General features: G+C 53.0%; 8 protein-coding genes across 8 annotated transcripts; 5 read left to right on the top strand and 3 right to left on the bottom strand.

Annotated features, from left to right (window-relative positions):
* The first annotated feature begins 1,275 nt into the window (after positions 1-1,275).
* On the top strand, positions 1,276-2,545 carry GUITHDRAFT_150761 (hypothetical protein). The gene is made up of 3 exons (XM_005839277.1): positions 1,276-2,072; positions 2,123-2,227; positions 2,272-2,545. The coding sequence occupies exons 1-3, from the start codon at positions 1,347-1,349 to the stop codon at positions 2,485-2,487; spliced, it is 1,047 nt and encodes a 348-aa protein (XP_005839334.1). The 5' UTR covers positions 1,276-1,346; the 3' UTR covers positions 2,488-2,545.
* Positions 2,544-4,386, bottom strand: GUITHDRAFT_102256 (hypothetical protein; the record flags this gene model as incomplete). The annotated part of the gene is made up of 3 exons (XM_005839276.1): positions 2,544-2,752; positions 2,804-2,852; positions 2,908-4,386. 3 exons carry the CDS (start codon positions 4,384-4,386, stop codon positions 2,544-2,546), a joined length of 1,737 nt encoding a protein of 578 aa, XP_005839333.1.
* Positions 4,387-4,692: 306 nt separating this feature from the next.
* Positions 4,693-8,396, top strand: GUITHDRAFT_102255 (hypothetical protein; the record flags this gene model as incomplete). Its single annotated transcript, XM_005839275.1, has 28 exons — positions 4,693-4,788; positions 4,838-4,870; positions 4,922-4,966; positions 5,110-5,145; positions 5,197-5,294; positions 5,347-5,386; positions 5,431-5,519; positions 5,566-5,630; positions 5,670-5,728; positions 5,776-5,868; positions 5,911-5,967; positions 6,019-6,108; positions 6,155-6,176; positions 6,220-6,278; positions 6,322-6,401; positions 6,449-6,682; positions 6,727-6,942; positions 6,987-7,053; positions 7,099-7,208; positions 7,286-7,468; positions 7,520-7,568; positions 7,610-7,656; positions 7,708-7,762; positions 7,810-7,884; positions 7,926-7,987; positions 8,030-8,091; positions 8,135-8,200; positions 8,314-8,396. 28 exons carry the CDS (start codon positions 4,693-4,695, stop codon positions 8,394-8,396), a joined length of 2,271 nt encoding a protein of 756 aa, XP_005839332.1.
* A 1,146-nt stretch (positions 8,397-9,542) lies between these two features.
* GUITHDRAFT_150760 (hypothetical protein) lies at positions 9,543-9,782 on the top strand. Its single transcript, XM_005839274.1, has one exon. It carries the CDS (start codon positions 9,570-9,572, stop codon positions 9,774-9,776), a length of 207 nt encoding a protein of 68 aa, XP_005839331.1. The 5' UTR covers positions 9,543-9,569; the 3' UTR covers positions 9,777-9,782.
* Positions 9,783-9,986: 204 nt separating this feature from the next.
* Positions 9,987-11,655, bottom strand: GUITHDRAFT_102253 (hypothetical protein; the record flags this gene model as incomplete). Its single annotated transcript, XM_005839273.1, has 8 exons — positions 9,987-10,127; positions 10,175-10,279; positions 10,334-10,492; positions 10,546-10,785; positions 10,835-10,972; positions 11,031-11,156; positions 11,249-11,509; positions 11,572-11,655. 8 exons carry the CDS (start codon positions 11,653-11,655, stop codon positions 9,987-9,989), a joined length of 1,254 nt encoding a protein of 417 aa, XP_005839330.1.
* A 6,075-nt stretch (positions 11,656-17,730) lies between these two features.
* GUITHDRAFT_102251 (hypothetical protein) lies at positions 17,731-19,577 on the top strand (the record flags this gene model as incomplete). Its single annotated transcript, XM_005839272.1, has 10 exons — positions 17,731-17,756; positions 17,893-17,991; positions 18,036-18,085; positions 18,137-18,212; positions 18,267-18,315; positions 18,595-18,693; positions 18,972-19,014; positions 19,060-19,118; positions 19,405-19,434; positions 19,488-19,577. The coding sequence occupies 10 exons, from the start codon at positions 17,731-17,733 to the stop codon at positions 19,575-19,577; spliced, it is 621 nt and encodes a 206-aa protein (XP_005839329.1).
* A 62-nt stretch (positions 19,578-19,639) lies between these two features.
* GUITHDRAFT_161377 (hypothetical protein) lies at positions 19,640-21,934 on the bottom strand (the record flags this gene model as incomplete). Its single annotated transcript, XM_005839271.1, has 17 exons — positions 19,640-19,774; positions 19,970-20,080; positions 20,231-20,293; positions 20,337-20,415; positions 20,463-20,518; positions 20,612-20,670; positions 20,719-20,798; positions 20,845-20,906; positions 21,018-21,048; positions 21,093-21,128; positions 21,241-21,302; positions 21,352-21,390; positions 21,449-21,523; positions 21,576-21,608; positions 21,657-21,695; positions 21,739-21,804; positions 21,854-21,934. 17 exons carry the CDS (start codon positions 21,932-21,934, stop codon positions 19,691-19,693), a joined length of 1,056 nt encoding a protein of 351 aa, XP_005839328.1. The 3' UTR covers positions 19,640-19,690.
* A 1,270-nt stretch (positions 21,935-23,204) lies between these two features.
* GUITHDRAFT_134033 (hypothetical protein) lies at positions 23,205-24,708 on the top strand (the record flags this gene model as incomplete). Its single annotated transcript, XM_005839270.1, has 3 exons — positions 23,205-24,274; positions 24,354-24,487; positions 24,617-24,708. The coding sequence occupies 3 exons, from the start codon at positions 23,205-23,207 to the stop codon at positions 24,706-24,708; spliced, it is 1,296 nt and encodes a 431-aa protein (XP_005839327.1).
* Between the last annotated feature and the right edge of the window lie 1,754 nt (positions 24,709-26,462).

The following is a 26,462-nucleotide window of genomic DNA, read 5'->3' as shown; positions in this document are numbered from 1 at the left end:
TCCTCCCTCCTCCCTCCTCCCTCCTCCCTCCTCCCTCCTCCCTCCTCCCTCCTCCCTCCTCCCTCCTCCCTCCTCCCTCCTCCCTCCTCCCTCCTCCCTCCTCCCTCCTCCCTCCTCCCTCCTCCCTCCTCCCTCCTCCCTCTCCCTCTCCCTCTCCCTCTCCCTCTCCCCTCTCCCTCTCCCTCTCCCTCTCCCTCTCCCTCTCCCTCTCCCTCTCCCTCTCCCTCTCCCTCTCCCTCTCCCTCTCCTCCATTCATGCTCCATTTTTGCACGTGCCCTCCTCCCTCCAAACCTTATTTGATCTAGATCTGGACTTTCATCTATATCTATAACACCTCTGGAACACTACTAGGGCATGCTGTCCAGATTCTATAAATGGTTGTAAGTAGGAAGTCAAGAGGGGGGTGGGGTCCCTTGAAAATCTTGGTGCAGGTGACGGGTAGTCTTGTAACTTTATCGAGGATGTCAACCGGTGATAAAGTATAAGAAGAGGGGGTGGGGTGGTCAAAAGCGGATGGGTCACGCGAAAAATCTGACCAAATGCAGCAAAGGGGTGGGTAGAAAACTAGGGGTGGTGGGAAAAGGTAACTATTGAAGTACGGGTAGTGTAACTGAAATGCTCGAAGAATGGGGTGATTTTGAAGCGATAAGGTGGGGTGATAGATGGCCATGATACAGATCTGGCCTCACGCTTCTGTAGGTAGGGTAGGGGTATCTAACTGCATAGTTTACGACTTGTGGGATGGGTAGGGTAAGCTGGGGGTAGGAAGGGGTTGTGACGACTCGGCGTCTTGAAAGGTCCTAGGAAAGGTAGGGTAGTCGATGGTAAAAGAGGGGGTGAGATCGTAGAAAATCCGATGGGGTGGGGTGACAATGAGATTGAGATAGGGTGGGGTTGAAAATGGCTAAATGCGAAACGAACTGGCGATGAAGCGCGGGCAAGGATCCAGATAGCAGAACGAGGCGAAGAAGCGAAGAGACGGGGTCGTTTGATTATGATGATCATAGGAATGAGGAGTATGTAGGGAAGGTAGTTGTAAACTTCTCGCAGAAAGAAGAAGCAGATGCTAATGGTGAGACTAGTCAAAGACGGATTCAATCCAAGCTAGAATTGCCATCGGGCACAAGCTAAACCTCCTTTCCATTAGTTGAAACGAATATTCCGAGATGCAGCTGGCTTGTATATTCAGTTTCTGTTTGAAGGGGTTCGTCCTCGTTTAGCAGGGTTGAATTCAACGCTACCGACTTGTAACTGCAACACTGAACATTTTTTCCAGGATCGCGCAGAGCATGCCGCATCCTTGATGGCGCCGTATACTGCAAACAGCTAAACGAAGGAAGACAGGATGGTTGAAGTTCAAACCGAGATGGAAGTGGAAACCAGCCTTCCTCTCCCGCAGACTGATCAGCCCACGAACAGGGCAGAAGAGACAAGACTAGCAATCGAGCACCTCGATGTGAGTTTCATGCGAAGATTCACCAAGCTGATGTTCAATCCCACTAATCCCTTCATTGCTGGCGCAAGCGTACTTGGAAGCATTGTGGCAGCACAGACAGCGTACATGCAAGGCACTTACGAGCCATTGCCGCACCCAAAGAAGGACAGGTCTTTCGGTATTGAGTACTATGACGGTGAACCAGGACACTCGTCCATGAAACGCATCATAGTGCTCGGTGACTCGCTAGTGGTCGGAGTAGGATGCAACGCGGCTCCTGTCATCTCCCAGTCGTTGGCTCGCGGGTTCGCTCAGAGGTTCAAGTCGGACGTGGCATGGAGGTCGTTTGGGATTGACGGAGGAGACGCTCGTACGATTCATCAGAGCACCATCGACAGCGTGAGAAGCCTCGTGCGAGGGAACCGAACGAGCACAAGTAGCGGTCATGCGAACTCCAATGAAACAGACGCTTCCAGGCGGACGAGCGGGGAGGGCCAAGCTGACATGAGGATCGATGCTTGTGTGATTATTTGTGGGTTGAACGACTTCAAGAAGCTGTGGAAGGGCAGGACAGCTATTATTTTTCGGCGAGATCTTGAAAATTTCATAATGGAGCTGCGCGAATGTTTGGGGCCTGTGAGTCATTCTGGTGTCTTGTGAAATGTCGACTTGACCTGTGTTGTAAGGATTGTTTGATCATTTTGCCTGCGCTGCCGATGGAGCCCACGCGATTTCCAGAGCCGCTTCGATCATTTGTAATTTTGATTTCAGAGGTTTTTGATGAGCAGAAGGTAATCCCTCCTCCTTTTGCAACTTGATGTAACTCAAGTCGCAGAAGGCCTTGTGCTTGGAGAACCCGTCGATGCTTTTCGTCCCCAAGCCAAGCGTGCGATGGTGGCGGAGGGTGCACGAACGATTTGGAGGAGTGATGTCAGGAGATGGAGTGCATCCCAACGAGACAGGCTATCAAGTGTTTGGAGAGTGGCTGGGGAGCGTGGTAGCCCGACGCTTCAAGGAGGTTGTCGCTCGGTCGTCAGCATTACAGAATTGAGAAAGTCGTAGAAAGTGTTTCACGCTGCCTCTAATTCGAATACAAAGATTTACAAGCTATTTCTGATAGATTTGTGCCGCAGTCCTGGTGTCAAACACCCCAAACACCGTGAGAGGATCAACGCCCTTGTTCATCTCCCCGTTGAAAGTCACATGCTGCGGCAGCATTGGCTTGCCAGTGCTACCATGGATGTCTTCTTGAATATCGTCCAATGAGGTGGCTTCGTCCCCCAACGCCTTGTCGATGAACGAAGACAGGACATGATCTGTACAGCAAAAAAGTCATTCTTCATCTGCGCCTTCTTACTTCGACATACCGTTGGTAGATCCAGCGTCCGGCAATGAATGAAGCCCGTTGAATTGTACCTAGAATGCAGAATAAGCGAACAAGTCGCCTAAGCGCGCATGTTGTGGGACTTACTTTGTCTGTGGCTTTGAAATTCTGCTTTAGTAGGCTGGGCTTATGTGCATTCCTTGCGCGTGACCTCATCCGCACCTCGATTGGCTGCTCTGCTGTGTCAGACACCTGCCCTCGTTCCATCTCCACTGGTTTGGGTTTCAAAGCTTTGGCCCCACTGGACTGCTGAGCTGCTGAGCTTTCAAGAGTCTCGGCTGCCTTCATGATTCGTTTCGCCTCCATTTCTCTACCTCCATCCATCAGAATGTGGACCTTGTCCTTGGTTATCATGGTTGCTGCATCCTTCACAGCTTGGCTGTCGGCTCCTGCGAGTTTCACCGCCTCGTCCTTTTCTCCCTGAGCCTTCGCTATAGCCAAACGATATCTATTGACGTCACTGCGGATCGTCTTCTCGTCCTGCTTCACAAGTCGAACAATCGCTGCATCGATGGATTTGCTCCCGTGTTTCAAAGCTGCACCGCCATCGACGTCGGCCAATGCCTGCGTGCGGCTCATAATGGCATTCTTTCTGCCGTTCATGCGATCGGCCCTTCGCCACGCTGCTAAGGCCTGAGAGGAGAGGGGCCCATGGTGTGAGTGTACAGCCATCGCTTGTCCCTGCAAATGCATTTGGTTCTTGTTGGCGAGAGCTTGTCCAGTCAAACTGCTACGGCCTTTCTTTGCCATCATATCAGGATTCGGCATGGAAAGATCATAAGCATCAACTGCCGCTGCTTCATTGGCTGCGAGATATGCTGCAGATTCTGCTTGAGCTTCTGCATTCATGATTGACTTCTTCGTTTCTTTGGGATCATCACTCAACTTCCCGGCAGGTTTCGCAAGTTTCCTAGCGTTGTTCCAAACATCTTGAATCTCAAGCTTCTCCGACAGACTCTGGTGAGGGAAGGGGTTGAATGAGGTCGCGTCATCAGTGATCGAATCAAGAATGGCTGGACCAGAGTTCTTGGCTGCCTTCTTCCATTCTTCCAACGCATCTTTCCCTTCGCCTATCGACTTGTCGAAACCTTCCTCGTCCTTCAAGATCTTGGCGGCGGCAGCAACGCCAACTGGGTTATCTGCAGCAGTGGGTAAATCAGAGTCTCCCCCCGCAGGTGCAAGCTTCTGCGTCTTGTGCATCATCTGGATTCTTCTCCTCGCACGGTCCTTGCCGCGGGCTCCTGCAAGTGACAGGGTGGGGAGAGGAAGCTTAGAGTCATCCTCCTTCGACCATTGGTTGAAGAAGTCGGTAGGCTCTGCGTCTCTGGCAGTGTCGACATGCGGCAGATCGAGTTCAGGAGTGGCATCAGGGAACGATGCAAGCTCCTGTTTCCTGGACTTCAGCACGCGATGAGCCTTTGTCTGCTGCCTCAGGCGACTCTGCCTCGAGCTTACGAGGCCCGTGGGTCTGACATGATCTCTCTGCATGATCAGCAGCAGCAGCATCGCTGCGCACATCATCGCTGCCCCCGCCCCCCTCACGCCATCCACCGCTAGAGATCGCATGGCGAAGAGGCAGCTCAGGACGTTACACCACTCGTTACGCGGGTATCAACGACGGCCCGGCCGGGCCCCGGCCACTGAACGCCGTAAGTCCCATCGCCGGGCGGGGCACTGGTGGAGCTATCAAGTTCGGTGCTACCAGCAAACTGCCTAAGGCGGGAGAGCGGAGGGAATGTAGCAAGAGCAGAACCATGAGAGGCTGCGATGATGCCCCGACATGCCATGTAGTGGACTGAGTCACAGTGAGATCTCATCGTCCGAGTCGGAACTTAGTTCACGGTCCGATCAAGCAGCGGAAGGCTCGCAGCCATGAAGATCGCGTCGGCGGATTCGGAAGGCCTGGCGGAAGGGAAGGAGGTGAAAGCAGAGGCTCTGCGACTAAAGACGGAAGCAGACAAGGCGCTGGTCTCTCTCCTACTTCCCGTGCTTGTCGCTCACTCTCAATCGCGTGTAGGCTTACTGCAGGCTCAACCTCCTCAAGACGGAGGTGACAGACATGTTTATCCGCAAGGTCCCTTGGGTGACTGAGTTTGCGCAGGCATCGGAGAAATCTTTGTATCTTGGTGATTGCAAGAAATATCGGGTGTTGACCAAACATTAGGTGGTTGGAGGAAAGAAAATGTTTGCATGAAGCTCAAGCGTTTTATGAGAAGGCAAAGGAATAGTAAGAACAGGCCATTAGATCATATTTGTACTCACCATGTTGTCCCTTGAAGTCTGCATCAGCTAAACGCGCTGAAAGAAAAGCATGCGATGCATTTCGTGAGATTTGAACAAGACATCATCGCGATCTGAGCATGCTCGTTGCTGCAGGTGCAGACAGCCGACTTGGAGTTGTACAACATGAAGGATGAAGACATCGAGGCCGAAGGCCGGAAGGTCGAGCGACTGCGACAGATCGCGATCGCCAGGTCGAGTGAAGTCAGAGAGGAGAGGAGCAGCGATGACATGCTGTGACAACAGGGAGCAAGGGGACAAGGAAGGAGTGGCGTCCTTGCAGCATGTGAAGTAGCTCGCGTGGATAAAGCCTCTTAGCTTGTCGCTCAGGTGATGGGGTTGAAGCAGTTTCCCAGTCGAGCCACCACCAAGGAAAGAGACACCCAACAGCTGCAGGAGATACTTGACTTGTCCAAAACGTGAGCAACCGCCCGCTCATGATGTCTGTTGGTGACTTGTCACAAGCCATTTCAAAACCTCCATGGAACAATTCTCAAGAATGGACGAGATTGGTGCATCAGATGAGACAGGTAAAGTGAATCGTCAAGACTTTCTTGATTCCTTTCAAGATGAGAGGAACAACTTGACTGGAACTGTCATGGGCAAGCCTACCTTGAAAACCATCGTGGTGAAGACACGCTTGCAAACTCCTTGGGCCTCTGAAGGAGGTCTCAGGAAGAGCTGATCAGAGAGGAACAAGAGAAGCTGCTGTTTCGCGTCAAAGGCGATCAGATTCTCGATAAGGTGGACGCTCTCATCGTCGGCGAGGTACCACACTCCTCATCCCCCGCCTCCTCACCCTCCTGTCAGATCGATCCGCAAGACACGCAAATCTTCGTCAAAAGAATCTTCGAAGAGTTTGACGAGGTCAGCCAACTAGTCTCGTCCTCTTGTATCCCAGTGCTCACGCTCTTGCAGGACAAGTCTGGCGCCATCGATGCCGTGGAGCTTCAAGAGTCGCTGTCGAAGATCAACGTCTTCCTCTCGCGACGAGAAGCTCACGCCATGGTGACGCTGCTGCTTCTTGTCCCTTCCAGTTAGTGACTTCAAGCAGCTCCAGGACTTCGACGAAGACGGTGATCCCGAGGTTCTCAGGGAGCTGCTGAGTTGCATGTGAAGGGAGTGGGAGCATCGAGCTCAGCGAGTGGCAGAATGCCATAGTCTTACACAAGTACAAGGTAGCGCTCGACCTCTCCCAGCTCACTCTCAGCTGTCTATCAGATCTACCTCCGTCTCGCCATGGCCAACGCGTTCCTCAAGGAAGCAGAGAGTCAGTATCAGCTCGCGTCCGCTGCCGACATGTCAAGTCGCGTCTGCTCGACCTGCTGAGCTTGATGGAGGCGTGCAGGGAGGAGATGCTGGAGAGCTACAAGCGCTCGCTCGATGCGCTCATTCCCCCCAGGCAAGGCCAACGCCCGACGGCTTTCAGCCTCCTGACGCCTCCACACAGCCTGCGCGAGCGGATGGTCGGCTGCTTGTGGGGCCTGTTCTGTGGGGATGCCATGGGCTGGCCCTCGGACGGGCACGTGAACCGCAAGGCTCTGCAGCGAGACTATGGGAGCATCGGAGAGCTCGCAGACCCGTGAGCTCCCTCGCACGCCCATGCCTGCTGATCCTTCTGAACAGACTTGACGCCGCACACGCGGACGGAGGCATGCACCTGGGCATCAGCAGCAGGTTGAGACTGCTGGGAAGCGACTCGAGCAGCTTCTTCCCCTCATCTGTGCGGGTTGACCTGATGGCTGCGGGGAGAGCTGAGGAGCTGCAGATCCGGCAACCGAACCGCAAGTCGGACATCATGACAGGCATGGAGCGATACCACTCGCAGCGAGGAGTTCACCCGTACGCAAGTTGGAGGCTCGTCAGCTGGTCTGATGCTGCAGCAGGCACAGGTCGTTGAAGAAGGGCATGAACACCTTGAACGCGCAGACAGCACAAGTCTTGCTGAAGAGCGTGAGCAAACCTCGATGCCTCCCACAAGTTGTGACGTTGCACAAGATTGCCGAGACAGGAACTTACGACAGAGATGACTTCTTGAACAAGTTCATCGAGTATATGCTCTCCGACCGTGAGATGAAGGATACGTACATCGACGATGTTTACATCCAGTGATCCACTTGTTCTCTGCCTCTCTCCCTCTTCCCTCTCCCTCTATCCTTGACCGTCTTCGTTTTGATTTCTTCAGATTCTTCGAGAGATACTCGCATGGCAACAAGCCCTACTACTCCGCCGGGTTGACCTCGGGGGCCCTCGAGCACGCGTCCCACGCCCTCATTCAGATCACGCCCATCATCGTTCTCTTGGCTGTGGAGCAAGGACGCCGGTCGGAAGGCGCGATCTCAGGCAGCTCTCCTGCCATCAAGTACAGGTGAAGCTTCAAGAGAAGAAGATGATGTAGCGTGTGACTCCCTCTCCTCAGCGAGAAGCATCCTCTCCCGATGGTTCCTGAGGGAGGCTTGTTCGACATGGTAGGTGGCTGCCAGCTCCAACGAAGCTGACGCTCTCCAAGGTTTACCAGCACATAGAGCTGTTCTTTCGGAGCGAGCGCCTTCAGCAGTGAGGAGAAGCGGTGAGAGGAGGGAGGGAGATCAGATGACGCTGGTGCAGATACGGTTACAAGTGGGCCAACTTGCTTCACAGGTTGATCCTCGGACATGATCCAGTGATTCTTAGCTTCTTGCGTGTCTGCTTCTCACATGCTTGCGCAAGCTCTCTGAACTCGAGGGAGCGGCAAGGGCAGAGAAGATGGATTTGTCGTTGTTGCTCTCCCTCCCTGAGGACGAGGTTCAGCTCGCCTTGTTTGCTTGGGCATTGACAGCGAGCAGGTGGTTGGGATAGTCTACAGCAGCGTGAGCTCCTCGCTCGACCACACCTTCCCTTGCGTGCTGTGAGAATCGTTCCTCCTCTTCCCTGTCTCATTCCCCCTCAGCTTTCTTTGCATCAAGTATCTGCAGCAGCCAAGGACAGCCATCGAGACGAGCGTCAACTTGGGTCTGCACTGCCTGACTCTGCTGCATCGGCTGACTCACGGCAGGCGGTAACAGCTCACATCGCACAGCCTTGATCGGCATCGTGATGGGCAAGAGCTCGAGCAAGCGAGGTCAAGCAGCTGACGTGCTAGTCAGGATCCATCCATGGCAGGACGTTCCTACCGTACGAGTGGCGAGCAGGTCAAGCAAGTCGCTAGCCTCTCTTCCTCCTCACAGCTCGTAGGTCTGCACCAGGTCAACTCGCTCGAGTTTCTCATCGACTGCGTGGCCCGCGCGGGGGTTGTGAGACAAGGAGCAGAGGAGTGAAGTGATCAACTGAGACAACCCCCGGCCCTGGGCCTAGTACTGAGGCAGGCTGGGCCGACCCGGCGAGCCAGCGGCTGGCCGCCGGAGTCGCCGGTCGGAGGCTCGGCCCGGGACCCGCCGGTGACTCGTCAAAGTTCCTTGGGGATACATTTGTCGCTCAAACTTCAATACAAAAAACGACTTTTGGTCGCCTCAACAGCCCGCCATGCTTCGCCTGCTTTTCTTCCCCTCCCTCCTCCTCCCCTCTCAAGCTTTCTTCGTCGAGCCTCTCTCTACATCCTTGTCCTCTTTCTTGCTCCTCCTGTACCTTATTCCCCTCCCTTCCTCTTCCTTCGCGTTGTTATACTCTTCCAACCCCTGTTAATGCCTTCCCGTTGTGTGCTCGGTTTGTTTGATCTCTTTCATCTGGTCTTCTTAATGTCTATTGTTTTCTTTTTTTCCTGATCCTTTGGCCTCTTGGTGTTTGAAAATCCTGCTACCCATCTAACTCTCTCATCGCTTCGCCTGCATATTCGATTGTCGCTCATGTTTGCCCATTTTTGATAGTGGAGGCTTCCTGTGAATATACGAGTTTAGCATACCAGTGCATAATGAAGGATTTAGGCACTTTGTTCAGGGCGATCGCTTGCCTGTTGTTTTGTTGTTCTTGCGTGCACGTTGAATAATCATTGTTGATTGTTCAGGATGAGTAACAACCAAGATACTCTGGTTGTCTACACGTATGAAAACCTCAAGACGTACACCAAGCATGTTGCTGAACGTAAGACGTATGTCTCGAGAGCAGTGGAGAAAGCGCAGCAAGTGCTCGTGTATGGTGCAAGTTTTTTCGGCTTCAGCAGTGCCGGCGAGCTCGATGTTTGGTGCACCAAACAGTTTCGGCGAGTCGATACGATTCTTCGGCCTATTGTAGACAAGTCCTACAACATGAGAAACAGTGTGGTACTCAAGAAGATGTCGATATACTTCTGCAGTATGTTCCCCTTGTTTGGCAGCTATGCAAACAAACGAACTGTGCAAGACAGGGATTATCAAGACGAAGCTGCGAGCTCAAAGACGAGAGTGAAGCTGCGCTCGAGTTTGCCGGCAGGTCAGGAGACCAACCTTTCGGGGGAGGATGCTTTAGCCTCGAAGCGACAGCCCAAGGAATATGATGACTCCACATGGCTTGCTCTCATGCAGGATGATTCGTCTCAGAGGGCAGCGCAAGTGCCCGCACCAGACTCTAATGTCTTGAGCGCTGCTTCTGCTCACCTGGTGCCTCCAAACATCTTCTCTAGTTCGCCAACCAGCTCAAGAATGCTGATTCCTGAGTTCCACAACAACAGGGAGGTGCAAGCCGATGCCAACCCGATTCGGAAAGGCCGAACCTACGCTTTTTGATCCGATAGACCGAGGACACATGGCTCATGCTTGTGTGCTCGAATGCTGCTACCAGCACATTTTATGAATCCCATAGGAGGACTGTTAACTCTGACAAGGAGGCTCTGACTTTTTATGTATTTGTGAAAGAAATAATTTACGGGTAATATAACTAGTGGAATTTGAGTGTTGTGAACGCATCTCAAGAATGCATAGCAACAACAAACATCTTCATCTCTTCGAGCAGATCTCATAGCGTTCCGCGTTAGATCGACACAGAATGCTTCTGTGATGTTCCCCAAGATCCTCCTCAAACAGCTGAGCTTGTTTGCACTGCTTGCAAATGCCCTCCTCAGTATGAATGAGGCAGTACTGCACCGAGTTAGAAGGTTAGGATCGAGCAAGGGAAATCAGGGAACCTGAGGCATGAACTCGGAGATCTTGTCACACGCCGGCTCCAGTGCATCCAGCTTGCACTTCTTGTACTCCGGATCCTCGCGACAGAGAGAGTCCTGCTCAATCAACTGCCAGCGTTTTGCAAATTCAGCACGATGAAAATCATTCCTTTCTTGAACGACCTGATCCACATTGGTCCACGCCGGCAAAGGCTCGCCCCTCAATTTCATGATGTAGTGCCCATGCGCACATTCGGGCACACACTTTGACGCAACTTTAAAAGTCAAACCGAATGTCGAGTCGATGATCGCTCTCTGGCACGTAACGTTGCAGGCCAGAACCTGAGGATAGGCACGAATGACTTCATCGCAGATAGAGAGAGAGGCATCAGAACCTTGTCTTCATCGATGGAGTACTCCGGCACAGTTTGATTCTTTATCACCTCGGGGTCTTCACTCTCCTGCTCGATGTCGGCTGGTCTGTATTTGGGGTCGGATTCAACCAGCGCTCCATCCCTCACGTTCATCGCTCCAAGAAGCGGACCAGGCTGAACCAACATGTGCGTCTGCCCGTGTCTGGCAGCCGCCGTCACTTGTCCCAACAGCTTCAACGTTTCTTGCTTCCTCAGAGCAGGCTGAAGATTTGAAGTCACAGGCAGCAGTGGCAGGGTCCAAGAAACTTACGTTTCTCATCTTTCTCTCGAATTCTTTCACCTGCTTCAACTTGTTGAGAACAGCCTTGACCTTTTGCTCCCGCAAGCTAGCAGCTGAACTTGTATGCAACTGTTGGGGATGAACAGACTTCTTGACCTGTTTGCGAACCTGCTGATTCAGTATCCACGGTCAGCAGAAATTAATCACTATAACAGTCGACAACAACCTCCGTGCTCTTCTTCCACTCTCTTGCGGGCATGGCAGGGGCATGTGCGAAACTCAACGACAGGGCGTCTGCTTCTCCCAGCGTGTGATCCATCAGAGCATGCAATTCAGCAGCTTCCCTCGGAAACTACAAGACGATGGTAAGAATTCCAGCCAAAAGCGATCAGATATAATCTCCCTCTTCCTCTTTCTCTCTGAGCCAAAAACAATCAGATTTACCTGATCGAGAACTTGCGGTGATACGTTGGAGTCCCTTGCTTCCACCAAGCCGTCGATGTTTGCTGAGTACGCCTTCAACTCACTCCTTGCCTGCTTCAAGAACGACTGCATCGCCTCGATCCTCTTGGTCTCCGATATCTTCTCATTAGCCATTCTTTGCAACATCTGAGCTGATTTCTCTAGATTTTTCGCTCTGTTCCCCAGCCAACTGTCCCTGGAGGACAAAACATTCCTTCCAAGCAAAACTTCTCTTCCTCGGCCCTGACATCAAGTTCATCAAGAGATCAAATTGAGCTCCTTCAATCTTAGAGCTTTCATCCTACCTGCCTCTTGTAGACCGTCAAGGCAACGAGGACGACTACCATGGCCGCCAGACCCGCGCGGAGAACTACCTCACGCATTGCCATGCACGAAGAGACGCGGTGGCAAAACTTTGAAGTTTGGACTTAAAGATTTGGAACTTGTATTGAAATTCTCAACCGTTGAAAGTTTAGGAGTCACTGTGGGACCGTTTCCTTACGGTACTACGGTACCGGAACTCGGAACGGTCCGGGCCGGGCCCGGCGCTGGCACTGCTACTAAGTCACGTCGCCGGGGGAAGCCGGGCCTGAGTCACAGGCTGACTCTCGCGAGCCGCCGGATCACCGTGATGACTGATCGGACTACTGGCCCAGAGACCGTGCTGCACCGGCGCCGCTGAGCTACAACTTGAACACTGTCACAATCATGCCGCTGTGCGGCGGCGTGGTCGTCACTGTCATGGTCGTCGGCGAGCGACAGGCGTCGGCCTTCGCACGTTATCCCTGCCGGGCCCCTCCTGCCGCTGCAGAAAGATCAAGACGAAACAGAGCACGACCCTTCTCCTCTTGTCTACCTTGTGGCTACGAACACCCAACCACTTGCTGGGCTTCTCAGCACGACGGACACTAGAGCGGTAAGTGAAGACCATCAGAGCGACCACGACGAGTGCGGGAATGAAGATCCACTTGCTGAGGGCGAGTGAGCGGCGAGGCATCGGGAGAGAACAAGGCGAACCTGGAGAAGAAGATCTGCAGAACGTTCAACCTCCTTGTCCTACGTGAGCTGTCGCCCTCCTTAGGACTTGTCTCGGTCGATAGGGTAGAGCTTGTGCCGGCTGAGCTCACGTTGCCATCAGTGGTGTTGGAGGAAGAATCCTTCAGCTTCTTGCTGGCAAAGAGGTGAAACTCTGACGCGTCCACTGTGTTGCTGCCGCCATCAGTCAGCGAGCAGGAGCTAGCCATCAATGCCTACCTCCCGTCCAGGTCGGCCTCCATGAACGTACTGCGGATGTGTACGGTGTCGTCCTGAAGTACACGGGAGTGAGCGAGCTGAAGGGAAAGGGCAACTGACCTCAGCGAGCAAGTATCGGATCGCCAGGACATATTCATGCACATCAAGGTCTCCAGAAGAATCGAGATCGGCTTGCTGAAACGCCTCGACTTCTCTATCAATGAGGCTTTTGAGCTTGGCCATGTCGTCATCCAGTGTCCGCATTGCCTCATCGCTCGCTTCTTCGATTCTACTTCTGATGAGACAAGATCGTCAGCTGTTGAGATCTGAATCACCAACAGACCTCGAGGTCTGCGTGATGGGTTTAACGACTTGTCCTCGTGGTACTCGACACAGTGGAGAGAGTTTGTGCCTTCAACTGACACTCAAAGGTTGTCGATGCCCCATGCTCTTCCTTACCTATTCTTCAGAAGACAAGCATGAATCAAGCCTTGCCCTGCCGGTATCCCCGCACAGAACTTGCTGATGTCTGCTGTGCAACCTTCTGCACTAGCTCCTGTGTGTAGATTTTCATGCATGGGAGCCTTCGAAGAGAACTCATGCATGTGTTTCCTGATTGTACATCCCATGGCCTGCAAACAGCTATGAGGAAAGCCCGACGAGCAAGATCAACGTTCTCACCAGCTTCTCTTGGTGCGGGCGGAGGCAAGAAACAAGTTCCTCCTGTGAGCGATGATCCGGCCCACAGAACTTGGAGACGTCTGAAGCACAAGCAATGTCCATCTTGGCATCTTCAAGGATGAGAGCCGAACGACAATCATCACTCAAGGTCAAGCCATCTCTCGTTCTTATCCCATCGAACTGCCGCAGGCAAGCACCGACTCGGCTGTTGCCCGGAGCGATGTGCTTGCACAAGATGAGCGAGTCTTTCTGACAGACTTCATGCACTTTCTCGGGCATTTCAGGAGGAAGAAGACCGCAGTCTGCGTGAAGCCTCTGCCAGTTCTTGGCAACACAGTCCTGCAAACCGCCTTTGCCGCAAGTCACACTCCTGCAAGCTCGGATGAAAGCTCTGGTGCAGGGAGAATCTACACTGATACTCTTAAATCGGTGATGCAACATCTCCCATGAGTCTGATTCCAGCGCAGACATGTGATTCTTGCATTCTGCAGATATCTTCTCATGATTTCTCCGCAGGCATGTCAATCGCAATCCATCATCTATGATGTCACTGCAATGAGTCTCAACGTGATCTTTGCATGACATTGGGACTGAAAAGGAGCTCTGCTTCTTCTCAGCACACATCGCGGTCAAGTAGGCATGCTGTGCTATCAAGCAAGCCTCCATTCTCCCATCGCCAGGCTCAACATCGCTGCACAGTGCAAGGACATCAGACGCGCAGTTCCATAGCGTCATCCTTCTGTTCATCCTGCTCTTCATAGCGCTGATCGAGGAAGCCAGCAACAGAGAAGAGGCAAGCCACCATATCGGGCAGAACTTCTTGCACTGCATTCAAGTTTTCATCGCGATCTTCATATCATTCCCTGTCTCTTCTTCTTCTTCTTCTTCTTCTCCCTCTCCCGTAGCTGTCGGGCTCTTGTCAGTTCTCTTTTATTGACTGAAAAAGAAGGGCAAACCGGAGCAAACAAAGGAGGATAAAGCCTACAAACCCGCCTCAATAAAATACTAGGAAAAAATTCATGATTTACTGGTCAAAGGTAGGGTGGGGGTAATCAGGCTAGGGGTATTCATTGACCGGAACAGGAATGCAGGATAGATAGAAATTGAGCATGCGAAGCTTATCGTCAAGGTTGCGACATTGAAGGCAGCGAGAGGAGCGAGGAGACTCTCTGCTCTGATCCATCTTCTTCACGACCTTGATGTTGCCTGCGGGCATCTGGTTGTGTGTTGTGTTAGTTGCAAGGGGCTTCGGCCTGCTTGCGTTGTTTCTATACATCTCGACTGCTCCAAAAGAGTAAAGGTCAAACACATTTCACAGCACGTGTCAGGTTCACCTTCTTTCTTGAGTCGCTCGATTTCCCCCTCAAAGATCGCCATCTTCTCTTCAGCCTCGACGTTCTCCTGAGAGCGAAGTTTTCTCTCGTTTTCTAGAGCTCGCTTCCACTCGGAGCTGATATAGGCAATCCTTTCGTCTGATCCCTTTAACGATGATTTCAGTTTGTTCTGTTCGTTTTCAAGTCTTTGGATCAATCTCTTATCATCTTCCATCTGGGCAAGGGCGTTCTGGTACTTCTCCGTGACTTGAAGGGCAAGTTGATCGTCAGCGCTGGTGTGATCGATTGCATCTAATCTTGAAGTAAGTCTCTGTATTTCTTGCTGGCTCTGATTCAGCTGGTGTACAAGTGATTCGAATTCGTCCTGCCTGCTCTGTATTTCTGTCTTCATCTTCTGGATCACCAGCAGCGCAGCTTCCAGCTCACTCACTTTCGTTTCCAACTGCTCTGATATTTGTTGGACCGAGTTTTCACTCTTGTGCAAAGAGCTTTCTGATTCTTCAACAGCGACTTGAAGCTTCTCGATCAAATCTTCCTTTTCGTTGACGATAAGCTTCAGGTCGCTCGAGATGTTTTCCTGCATCTCCTTCCTCGCTTGCAAGTCGTTCACCAACTGTTGTAGCTCCTCGATAGCCGCTTCTTGCCCAGTCACCATCCGCCGAAGTTGGAGGTTTTGATCCTGCAAGGTCTGAGAAGATCCAATGGATGCCTCAAGCTCTGCCTGACTCGCTACGAGCTTTTCATTCTCAGCTCGAGCTCTCTCGTAGTCTTCTGAAACCTTAGCAAACGCGGCCCTAGCCCCCTGAACTTCGTTCTCTTTCATTTTCAAAATTTCAGCCAAAGCGTTGGACTTTTCTTGCATGAGAGCTTTGAGGTTGGTAACTTCTTGCTCTCTCTGTTGTAGTTCGTTTCTGAGCTTCTGGTTCAATGACTCCATCTCCTCTCTCTCCTCAAGATTGCTCTTCTCATCATTGGACAACCTTGAAGAACGGCTTGGAATCTCCTCGATCCTTTCAATCTCCTCTTTGATCTGCACGATCAATCTCTGCATCATCGTATCGTCTCGATTTTTGGCATGTTGCATTGCGTTGTAGATTGCTTTGTACAAGGTGTTCAAGGGATTTGCATAGTGTAGGTGCCCATTGCTGAAATTGAAGGGATGATGGGCCATGTCATCTATTCCCGCATGAAAACTCAATCAAAGAATCTTCAAGGCAGAGATCAACCTTCATCTTGTGAGACCATCACACTCTGATGTGAATCGGAAGGCTGTAAAAATGACAATCAGGAGCTCAACAGAAGCACCCGGGCACAATCTCACAATCGAAGGAACCCTGATGTGCTCGACCGGTAAGTGTCGCTTTGCTCTGATATACTTCCGAACTCCAGTCGTGCTTGACAAGAAACTAAAGGAATCTCATCAATGGTTGAATCATCGGCAAGCTGTGGACGGTAACACACCCGATCTCAACCAACGTTCCAAAAGTACCCAACACATTCTCTTTCAGCTGAATCGACACAAGAATATTTCAGGTCTGGTTTACCGGCAAGGAAAGAGCAAACTCGCCTGCTTTATGTCGATGTCACTGGTCAACCAAGCGCCATCAATGGATGTCACAATGTCTCCTGGTTGCAGTTGTCCTTCCAACGATCCTAAGGACAAATACGAATAAGATTCGACAAGGCATCATTGATTCTGCTGACTGTCATCCGCGTCGACAAGATCTCTCATCGATTGAACGGTGTAGGGATACTCGTCGGAGATGGTCATTCCGATGCCATACCTCAGTGGCTGATCATCTGCTGGTGGAAGAGTCATTCCCTTCTTGATGCACTCCTGCTGATCTGCTTCACCGGATCTGCGCTCTTGTTGTACGAGATGGACAATTTCATGAAAGCCCGGCGCTGGATTATAATAAGAGCTCGTGAATGGTTGCCTCTGATTGTTCATTCCTGCCCTTGCACATCATTATCCCGTCTCCTCCCCTCTCCCTCCGAGCCTCCCTCCCTTCCCTCTATGGGTCTACAACAACAGCACCAACCACAATAGCAACGAGTGGCGGGGAGCTTATTGTCTGACTTTGTGCCTCCTTGTTCATGCCCGTATAACCTATTGGACAGCACCTTGAACTGATCGGGTCTTGAATACTCTTTCACCCTCCATCATCCATGTTCGTTCACGTCTTCAATGTTCATTCTCTTGCGGTCAACTCTCCCTGATCTCTTAGCCTGACTGAGTGACTACTCACCAGGGGGAAGTCACTGCTGCTGTCCCTGCCCTTCTCTCCCACCTCTACTTTGACTTCTTCCTCTCCCAACCACCACCACCTCCTCCTCCTCCTCCTCCTCCTCCTCCTCCTCCTCCTCCTCCTCCTCCTCCTCCTCCTCCTCCTCCTCCTACAAACTTTCATGAAAAGAATGTTCAAAGATCATACCCTCCGACTGCTGGTAGGACCCCCACCGTGTGACCATGACCTATCGTACTACCCTTGAAAAATCATTCTTGAGGACCCGTGCACTTATGACCCTACCCCCTCTTCTGACCAACCAGCAAAGCACAGTAACTACAGTTGGACAGTTCAAAAAGACTAAAACAATTGTGGTAGAAACTAATTTTAAAATTTGAATCCGGTACAATTTAAAAACTTTCCAATAAAATATTCCCTGAAAACACAGTGCTGGTCATGCTCGCGATCAGTCGCATCAACGCAGGGCCATGGCAAAGACGAGCGACACGTACAGAGGAATGAACCATGAGAGGGAGGGGACACCTGACCGAGCGATCCTCTCACAGCAAGGATGATTCTTCCTGTTCTACTCTACCGTCCTCCCAGTCGCGTCGATGGTCCACCCGCTCGCTTCGCTTCATCGTGTTGCTCCTGTCCCTTCTCCCTGTTTCCGACTCTTTTAAGGGCATCGACTGTACTTGCCTTCAATGGCCCGTGATCGGAGAGTGTCTTTATTCCTGCCGACATCTGTTGGGCCTTGGAAGAGGTCAGTCAACGTCATGTGACACCATAGTGAGCTTGTTTCAGGAAAAGACAAGAAAAACGTGGCCCGGGTCACTGAGAATGTTGACGAGCTGTTAGGCAATAGGACATGGATTAGCCGCACAAAAAGTATACAGGGAAGGAGCATCAAATTCTTGACCTACAACATCCTTGCGGAGTAAGCCATTATGGAGAGGCGCTGAGATTGAAGTTTGAAGCAGCTGCTATGCCAAGAAAGAACACTTTCCAGAGGTCAATCCAAGATTTCTGACATGGCAGCATAGAAAACATTCACTCGTGATGTTGGAATTGCAATGAGGCGAATCTGATATGATCGCACCAGCTACAAATCATTGATGCAGTTGACGCGGACGTGATATGCCTTCAGGTCAGCGCCTCTTGCTGCAAACTTCTTGACAAGTCAGCGGATGTATCAGGAAGTTGATCACTATGAGGCGTTTGTTGATCCAGAGTTGCGCGCGAGGGGGTAGCATGCTGCGTGCCCAGGTGACGCTGCTGACCTCAGTTCAGGTATGAAGGAGTTTACAAGCAGCGGAATGGAATCGACAAGCAAGATGGATGTTGGCATGAAAGAGATCTGTTAGACCGAGAGTTGATGTCTCGCAACACAGGTGCCACCTTCTGGAAGAGGAAGAGCTTCCGACTCGTACACTCTCGAGCGGTGGAGCTTGATGGAGCCATAGAGCGGTGAGTACGACCGATGATAATAGAACAGAAGATGCTGAGTAGCAAACATTTCAGAGCAAGACCTTACATCGAGACTCCTTCCTATATCACACACAATGTTGCTGTATATGTCATCCTTCAACACGTCGAGGAAAGTCAAAGAAACGACAGCAAGACGCAGCAGGATCCTTCACCTCAGCCTCGTCGCAGCAATGAGAAGATGATGTGCATCGCAAATGCACATCTGTTCTGGAACCCACAATTCAGCGACCTCAAGCTCATTCAGGCAGACAGCTCCTCCTCCTCTGCCCTCGTTTCCTCCTCCTCATCTCTGCTCTCCTCCCCCTCCTCTGCCCTCCCCTCTTTCTCCTCATCGGCTCTCTTTGTCTGACGGGTATGACAGGCGAAGACCGTAGTGAGGGAAATCGATAAGATTGAGAGACAGTTCGGCCACATGACGAGTCTTCTGATGGGTGACTTCAACTCGATGCCGCAGACCCGGGTAAGATGAGAAGAGGCAGAGGAAGAGAAGAGGAGAGAAGAGGCAGAGGAAGAGACGAGGAGAGAAGAGGCAGAGGAAGAGACGAGGAGAGAAGAGGCAGAGGAGCTGTGAGGTAACGGAGGAGAAGCTTTTCCTGTTGACTTGTCTTGAAGGTCTACCACTTCATTACTGAAGATGCTGGTTTTGAAAGCGCTTATCGTCATATGTTCGCGCTGTTAAACGCCTCCTCCTCCTCCCCATCTCCCTCCCCTCCCCTCCCTTCCTTGCTCCCCCCTCAGGCCTCGGAGCCCTTGTACACCAACTACAGACAGCATTTCAAAGGTTCCTCCCCGCTCGCCTCCTCTTTTCCTTACTGAACTTTCTCAGGAACTCTCGACTACATCTTCTTTAGGTGCCCTGCAGAGGAGGAGGAGGAGGAGGAGGAGGTGAAGCACTGCTTCGCGCTCTTCAAGTTTCCTGCTCTTTTCTGCTCCCTCCGCCGCAGACAACCGACATATGCAGAAATTCTCGCCAAGTCTCCTCCTTCCTACACTGTCAAACGACGTAAGAGACTCCCCAGCAAAGTTTGTCGTGGAGTCGGTGAGTTCCTCCTCCTCTTCTTCCTCCTCCTCCTCCTCCTCCTCCTCCTCCTCCTCCTCCTCCTCCTCCTCCTGTGCCCCCCCCCCCCCCCTCCCCCTCCCCCTCCTTGCTCGTTTCCTTACTGCCTTTCAGGTGCTCGACGTTCCCTCTCCTCAGGACCTGGTTCAATTCTCCCTCCTCCTCCTCCTACTCCTCCTCCTCACCTGGCTTTGCAGGGCTCGCAGGGTCTTCCTGACAAGTCGCAACCCTCAGATCACCTTCCTCTTGTCTGCCGCGCGAAGTTGAGGGAGAAGACGGAGACATGAATCAGCATGCAAGAGACGAGGAGGAGGAGGAGGACGGGATATATGCACACGACACTCCACGTGTGTTGTTGGTTTCAATGAATATTCTACATGACAAGGAAGCCTGCAGCCTCTCACGCCGTGACCTTCTGGTAGAAGAGGATGTAGCCAGAATAATTCCCTCCTCCTTCCTGCGCTGACCCAAAGACAGAGTGAAGCTGAGACAGCGTCGTGAGACCAGCAAGGCGAAGCAGCAAGAGAGAGGCAAGGAGAGGAGGAGCGGAGGGTCGAGCAAGAGATGAGAGAGCGGAGGTGGAACGACAGAGCCTTCCACACAGTAACAAAGGTGGAGGAGGCAACAGGATAGAGTCTCAAGTGCAGGGGAGGGGGACGAGGGGGAAGTGGTTGCTTACGTGCGAGTCATCGACGCCTTCAACGGTGTCATCGTCGAAGTGAAACCATTGCTCGTGAATCTTGATGAGACAAACGTAGTGCCCGTGATTCATACCACTGCCTACATGCACCTGCCACAGGCATTCATCGACAGATCGGTAAACGAGAGAAAGAAGGAGGAAGGGGGAGACGAAGTTCACAGGAGGGGAAGGGAGGAGAGAGAGGGAAAGAGGAGACAATTTGACAGGACATGTCTTGAGGAGAGAAGTCTTCCTGCTTACCACTACCGCGAAGAGGTTGAAGAAAGCATCTTCATCTGCTGCTGCGTCGGTCGTGTTGTTCAACTGACTCTCCTCAGCTTCCTCGCTGCGCAGGCAATTTCCTCACCTTGAGCTCCACGGGGAACACGACGCGATGAGACAACTTCTTCAACCTGCCGACGGACTCCACGTACTTGAATCGTTTGCTGCACGAGGATGAGCGACGGGCGAGGGGAAAGAGAGACAAACTCACAGGTGAAGCGCGAGGATGTTTGGAGTTCGTTTGACTCGAATCGATTTGTGCGCCTCCTGCAACACTCTCACATTCCTTTCCTGGCCCCGCAGGACCTTCCGTTCCCCCTTCTCTTTCCCAGTCACCCATCCTCTCCTCCTTCCCCTTACCTGCAAACTGCAACATTTCTCGCAGTAGAACTTGTCTTGCTTGTTGAGAGTCTCGATGCCTGCTCGCCTTGCCTCACCAACATGCTTGTTGCTTTGACTGACTTCACCTGAGAAGTTCCGCAGACAACTCGTGATGGAACTGTTCTCCTCAATTTCTAGCGACAAGTCTAGAAATGCTTCATCGCGACTTATCGTAAAGACGTCAGGAGGGGGAGGAGTACAACAAGCTCTACTTGGTGACAGTCTCGCAGTTGAGACATCTCGTCTCGTTGGTTAGAGTTCCTTCGAAGATATTCTGCGTCATGAGCCAAACGTCACTTCCATCCGGTGCCTTTCTGCCTCATCCCCCCTCTTCTCTTTCCCCTCTCCTCGCCCTCGCTCTCCTCGCTCCCATCCATCGCTTCACCTGCACCCAAGTTTTGGGCATCTCCGGAGTGCTTCACCGCTAGTCAGCACGAGCAACACACGCGTGCGAGTCAACCGGTCGACTGAGTGAGGAGCGAGCTCCTTGGCCTCCCTGAAGTAGCGAGACGTAAGGAGCCAACGAGGTCGACGCAGGGAGGAGAGGGAGGGGAGGTGGGGAGGCAGCAGGAGACGAGGAGGAGGGTGAGAGTGTGGGGAACTCGTACATGTGGAGCTCCTCTGTGATTTGATTGAGCAAGTAGTTCATGAACTCATGAGCGTCTTGATGCTAGACCAGCCATGCGTGAGATCAAGTCGGAAGGAGACTCACCGCTGACTTGATATCCTCGGAAGGCTTCATTGTTCTTCCTCAACACCTGGGCACAGGAGGTTACTGACGGTTGGAGAGCTGACGACCTTCGAGGAGATGGAAACCTGAATCAACTTCTTCGGGCCGTAAACTCCGAACTTCTTCTTGTTGCTGCTGATATGCAGGAACGTCTCCGCAACCTCAACATCCTCGTCATTCTTTCCTCTTCCTCTTGGACTCCCCCTCTCACACCGAAACAAGCATGGAGTCCTCATCGTTGCGAACCTGACATCAAGAATCAACAGAGCGCATCTGAAATCATCACACTAGAACCTTGCTGTTCACACAAGCTCTTGCCCAGTCCAAGACGGCCTGAGGTGAGCCTCAAACAAGTATAGAGGTGGAAGGCCTTTACCTCTCGGAATGGCAGGCAGAAGTAGAGAGCTTGTAGTACAGAGTTGCAGTAGCAGGTGTTCCCGAACTGACAAGCAGCATCAGCCATGCTGAAGGAGGCGACGGAGCAGACAGACATTCTCAAGCCCGAAGATTCTCTCGTTGTCAGGGAAGGAGGAGGGCAGCGACTTCTCAAGCTTCGATCCAGTTGTTCCCATGGCGATCTGACCAGCTCAGCTTCTCGCCTGATGCTTATAAAGGCTCAGCAATGCAGCAACTCACCTGCCAACAGTCTTGTGGTACAACAAGGTCGAGACAAAGCCACAAAGACAGTACGCACACCAGTCAAACATTCCGAGACTCTCAACTATGCAATTCCTTTGTGATGGCTGTAAAGTTCGGATTGGATCGGTTGGAAAAGGGCCTGCTGGTAACTGCACTGGATACAAGTTTTCCATGTTTCACCACCTCTTTCCTGCTGACGTGATCGCTGCTCGTCTATTGAATCTGTCTTTACCTCAATCCCTCACGGTTGCTCCTCCCCAAACCTGTCCTCACTTCGCCGATCTCTCTTACTCCCTATTCTCTTACAGCCATCTCCTCTCTCACTTTCGGTCTCTCCTCTTCTCTTCTTCAACTTCTCTCGCTCTTCTCCTCTCCTCCTTCCTCTTCCTCCTCTCCTCCTTCCTCTTCCTCCTCTCCATTTTGCACAAACATACGTACACCTTGGCTTCCCCGGTGACCCCATTCAAGTCAGACCCCACCCCATGTTGTGGTGATAATCCAGTACCCTTACCAACCTTTTCCACCTGATAATAAATTACTACCACCCGTATATTCAGTACCCCACCCTCATATTTTTACTACCCTACCCCGTAGAAATGGTTAGACCCCACCCACGGTGAATGAAACCAAAACGAATGCCGGGGGTGTGAGTGGGGATGCGGTCTCGGGGCACCCGGGGCCGGTCGGACCGCCGGTCCGGGGCCCGGCGGCCGCGCCCCGGCGCTGCCAGTGGCGGCCCGCTGCGGCGGGCGGCGACGGTACCGTCGTACCGTGCGGTCACGGGTGACTGAGTCACTCCTGTGACTGCCTCACCGGGGGGTCCGGCGGGCTCGGCCCGGCCCGAATTAATACCGGGCCGCACTGCAGGGCGGTCACTCTATCACACGGCTGGGTACCGTCTCCATTTATCTTGACTTCAAGTGCTGAGTCCTTCACTACCGTACTGCTGTCCCTCTCGGCCCTGATACCGTACCGGAGGCTTCAATAGGCTTAATGGGCCGCTGAGCCGCGATGATGGTCGCTGAGCAATGATGAGCCAGTCACCTTCCCGAGGTCCGAGCGAGTGACTGCCAGTGGCCGGTCACACAGCCGGCGATGATTGTCAAAAGTTGAACTAGCCGCCGGCTGAGCGGCTGCCGCGTGCCCGGCCCGCCGGGCCCGGCCCGGTCACACCGAAAATAGGCAAGGGTCTGGCAGGTCAAGATGGCGGGGGGGCGACATGGGATGGTGTGGATGGCGATGATGGTGGGGATGGTGGGGGTGGCGATGGCAGGGGAGGAGAAGCTCACATGTGAGGCGTCTTCTCCTCTGTTTGATCCGGCAGACTCCGAGAGCTTCAGCTTGATCCAGCAGCTGGACGAGAGCTACATCGGGGAGGACCTGGTAAAGATCGGGGAGCTGCGAGTAAGAACAAGGTTCTCCGTCCTCTCCTGCCCACATGTCGACAGTGGTGTGTCTGCCATGGCCTCAGACGGGATCCTCGGGCTCGGATGGTCAGCGGAGCATGGATCTCCTGCCATCCTGAAAACGCTGGCGTCAACCTCGAGACCGTCCTGGAACCTGACGCAGGTGGACGACTTCGAGCCGATGCCTCCCGTCTTCTCCATCACGGTGATCGATGATGTCGGCCAAATCATGCTCGGAGGATACGACCCGGAGGTGGTGGATGGGACGCTAGTATCACACAATCTCAGTTTGAGCAACGGGTCATACGCGGTGGAGGTGACGGGGATGATGCTGGGTGGGGTTGATCTCCTCAACTTCTCGGCCTCCACCAACTCGACTCTCGCTCGCATCGACATCAACAGCTTGTGCATTCTCATCCCCAACAGCACCATGGACGACTTGCTGGCTGAAAACCCCTACGAGAAGCTGCTCCGACTCTACGAGAGCGGAAACCGAAGCGCTTTACTCATCAGCATCGAAGACGAGGTATACGAGGTCCCTTACTCTGCCTGCATCGAGCCATCGGACGAGGGGATTGTGCTGGGAGCGTCGTGGCTGAGAAGCTACCTGATGAGCTTCAACTTCTCGAACGCTCTCAACCTGTCGGTCGCGGTAGGGAGGAAGAACGATTCCTTTGCTCTTACGAGCGACACCGGGGAAGGATATGCCATCCAGGTGTCTCCGGGAGACGAGCAGGAGGGTGAGGGCAGGGAAGGAGGAGCAGGCTTCAGCTCCATCTCCTTCCTTCTCCCTGTCGAGTTCGGGTCACCGCCTGCTCGTAAGAAGTTGATGGTGAGCATGGACACGCCCGTGACCTCCATTGTCGGGTGAGTCCTCCTCCGCCCCCTCCTCCCCACCTTCTGCCTCCTCCTTCTCCAGTGCTCGTATCTCAACTGCCTCCTGCAGCTTCCCTCCGCCCTCCTGGATGCGAGCTCAGGAGACCAACGCGAGCGGGTTGGTAGGAAGAGCTCTCAGCAACACCATAGCTGAGCTGGTAGGAAGAGCTCTCAGCACGAGGCTGCTGGAAACGACGACAAGAGGTGAGGAGGAGGAGAGGGGAAAGTCTCGTGACCCTGCGCTAGCGGTAGGAGGAAGGAGACGCGGCGATGGCTCGGGGCTGCTCACCTGTCTCGCTGCCTGCCTTCTCGCAACATGCTTGCTGCTGGCAGTGAGATTGTACAGGAGGAGGCGAAACGGGGAGGAGCGAAATGCCTATCACTCGCTAGAAGCGAGGGAGGAGGGAAACCTTGCAGAAGAGTAGGAGGACGGAGAGGAGAGGGAGGAGACAAAGTGTGTTTCTTGTAATCTAGGGTGGCCAATCGCATCATTTCTTTCCTCTCGCCTCTTTTGTGGCGTTGAAAACCTTGAACAAGGTCAGGCGAGCAAGAGGAGGGAGAGGGAGAGAACCTGGGACAGCTTCTTGACAGGACGATGCCTCTTTTTCTGGTTCAGCTGACGCTTGTCAAATGGAACGTAAGCGAAGGGGTCGGGTCTCCCCGCCTTCTTCACGTCTCCTCCTGTCTTTCCCTTCTTTGGCCGATACTCCTGCCCGCCCAGCACCTGCCCCAGCAGTCACTCGACCCTCCTCCTTCTTTCTCCTCCTGCCTTTGACTCCGGCTGGATCCTCTTCCTTCGCTTGCTTCCCGTCTGATCCCAGCTGCGAGCTGGACGAGCATTGAGGGCCTCTTCTGCTTGCTGCGGCAAGAAACTTCAAATTCGCACCACCACCACCACCACCACCACCACCACCACCTCCTCCTCCTCCTCCTCCTCCTCCTCCTCCCACACCCCCACATCCTCCTCTTCTCAACCTCAGCAAGTGCCATTGCATTGGCGTGACTCGAGTTCTTGAGGACCGCAGCGACTTCTTTTCTCTCCTTCTCTTCCTCCTTCATGGGCGCCAGAAACTCTTCTGCCTCCTCTTCCTGCGTCGTCTCTCAGGAACCAGCACAGGTCTTCGCCTCGCCTCACCATCCTCCTCCGCTTCTTCCCGGCGACCTTCTCCTCCTCCTCATCTACGATGATGGGCTTGCCGACGTTGTTCGCAGGGAACCCGAACTTGGTTCTAGCAGCAGCGGTTGTGGGGGCGGAGGAAGAGGAGCCGTCTTGCTGGCGTGACCGCCCGTCGACGCTCCTGCGCATCCCCGCCGGGGCTCGTCCTTTTGGCAAATCCTCCATTCCCTCGTCCTCCTCTTCCTCGTCCTCCTCCTCCTCATCTTCATCTCCATACAAGGCTGCGACCAAGGCATCAGCACTTCCTTCTCGCTTCTCTCTCTTTTACCAGCTTCGTATCCTCCCTTCAGCCGCATCCTCGATGGCTCCTGTGTCTCTTCCTCCTCCTCCTCGCGTTTCGCTTTACTCTTCTTCGCTCGTTTCAGTCGCTTATTAACCGCGATGATCAGCTTCTTGTGTTCCTCTGGCGTTGCCTGAAGCACCTGCCACGTCGTGAGTATCCCTCCTTCTTTGATCCTCCTCCTCTTCCTCTTCCTCCTCGTCCTCTTTCTGATCCTCCTCCTGCTCGCTCTCGTGCGTGTCTCCATCACCTCCTCATACGACGTTCTCCTAACGAGCCTCTCGAGAATGACCTTGACTTTGAGCCTGAAGCGATTCCGACTGCGAGACCATCAGGGCCAAGCACAGGCAGATGGAGAAGAAAGATCGAACCTGTCGCTTGACCACACCAGGAGATTGCTAACGATTGATTTCATGTACTGGCGGAGGAGATCTGGATCCAGAGCGACAGCAGCGACCTGAAAAGATTGAAAGAGGAGCAGCGAGTCAGCAAGAGGGAGGGAGGGAGGGAGGGAGGGAGGGAGGGAGGGAGGGAGGGAGGGAGGGAGGGAGGGAGGGACAGTGTGTCAAAACCTGAAAGTGAAACAGAATTGAATGTGGGCTATCATGGGTACTAACAGGAACTTATGCTAGTTGGCATGCTAAGTTTCTTGAAAGAGCTCCTGGGACTAACCGCATGGCGCAGGAAAAGTTTACGGGCTAATGAAATACGTCAGCTTCTCC

The sequence above is a fragment of the Guillardia theta genome (assembly GCF_000315625.1).
Source record: "Guillardia theta CCMP2712 unplaced genomic scaffold GUITHscaffold_9, whole genome shotgun sequence".
Classification (NCBI taxonomy): domain Eukaryota; class Cryptophyceae; order Pyrenomonadales; family Geminigeraceae; genus Guillardia; species Guillardia theta.
Note: the sequence above shows the minus strand (reverse complement) of the source record. Positions and strands in the feature narration are given on the sequence as shown.

Excerpts from the sequence above, each read along its gene's own strand:
- GUITHDRAFT_150761 (XM_005839277.1), top strand. The coding sequence starts at position 1,347 with ATGGTTGAAGTTCAAACCGAGATGGAAGTGGAAACCAGCCTTCCTCTC. Across the intron at positions 2,073-2,122 it reads TGCGCGAATGTTTGGGGCCT|GATTGTTTGATCATTTTGCC; the intron begins GTGAGTCATTCT and ends CTGTGTTGTAAG. Across the intron at positions 2,228-2,271 it reads AGGTTTTTGATGAGCAGAAG|AAGGCCTTGTGCTTGGAGAA; the intron begins GTAATCCCTCCT and ends CTCAAGTCGCAG.
- GUITHDRAFT_150760 (XM_005839274.1), top strand. The coding sequence starts at position 9,570 with ATGCAGGATGATTCGTCTCAGAGGGCAGCGCAAGTGCCCGCACCAGAC.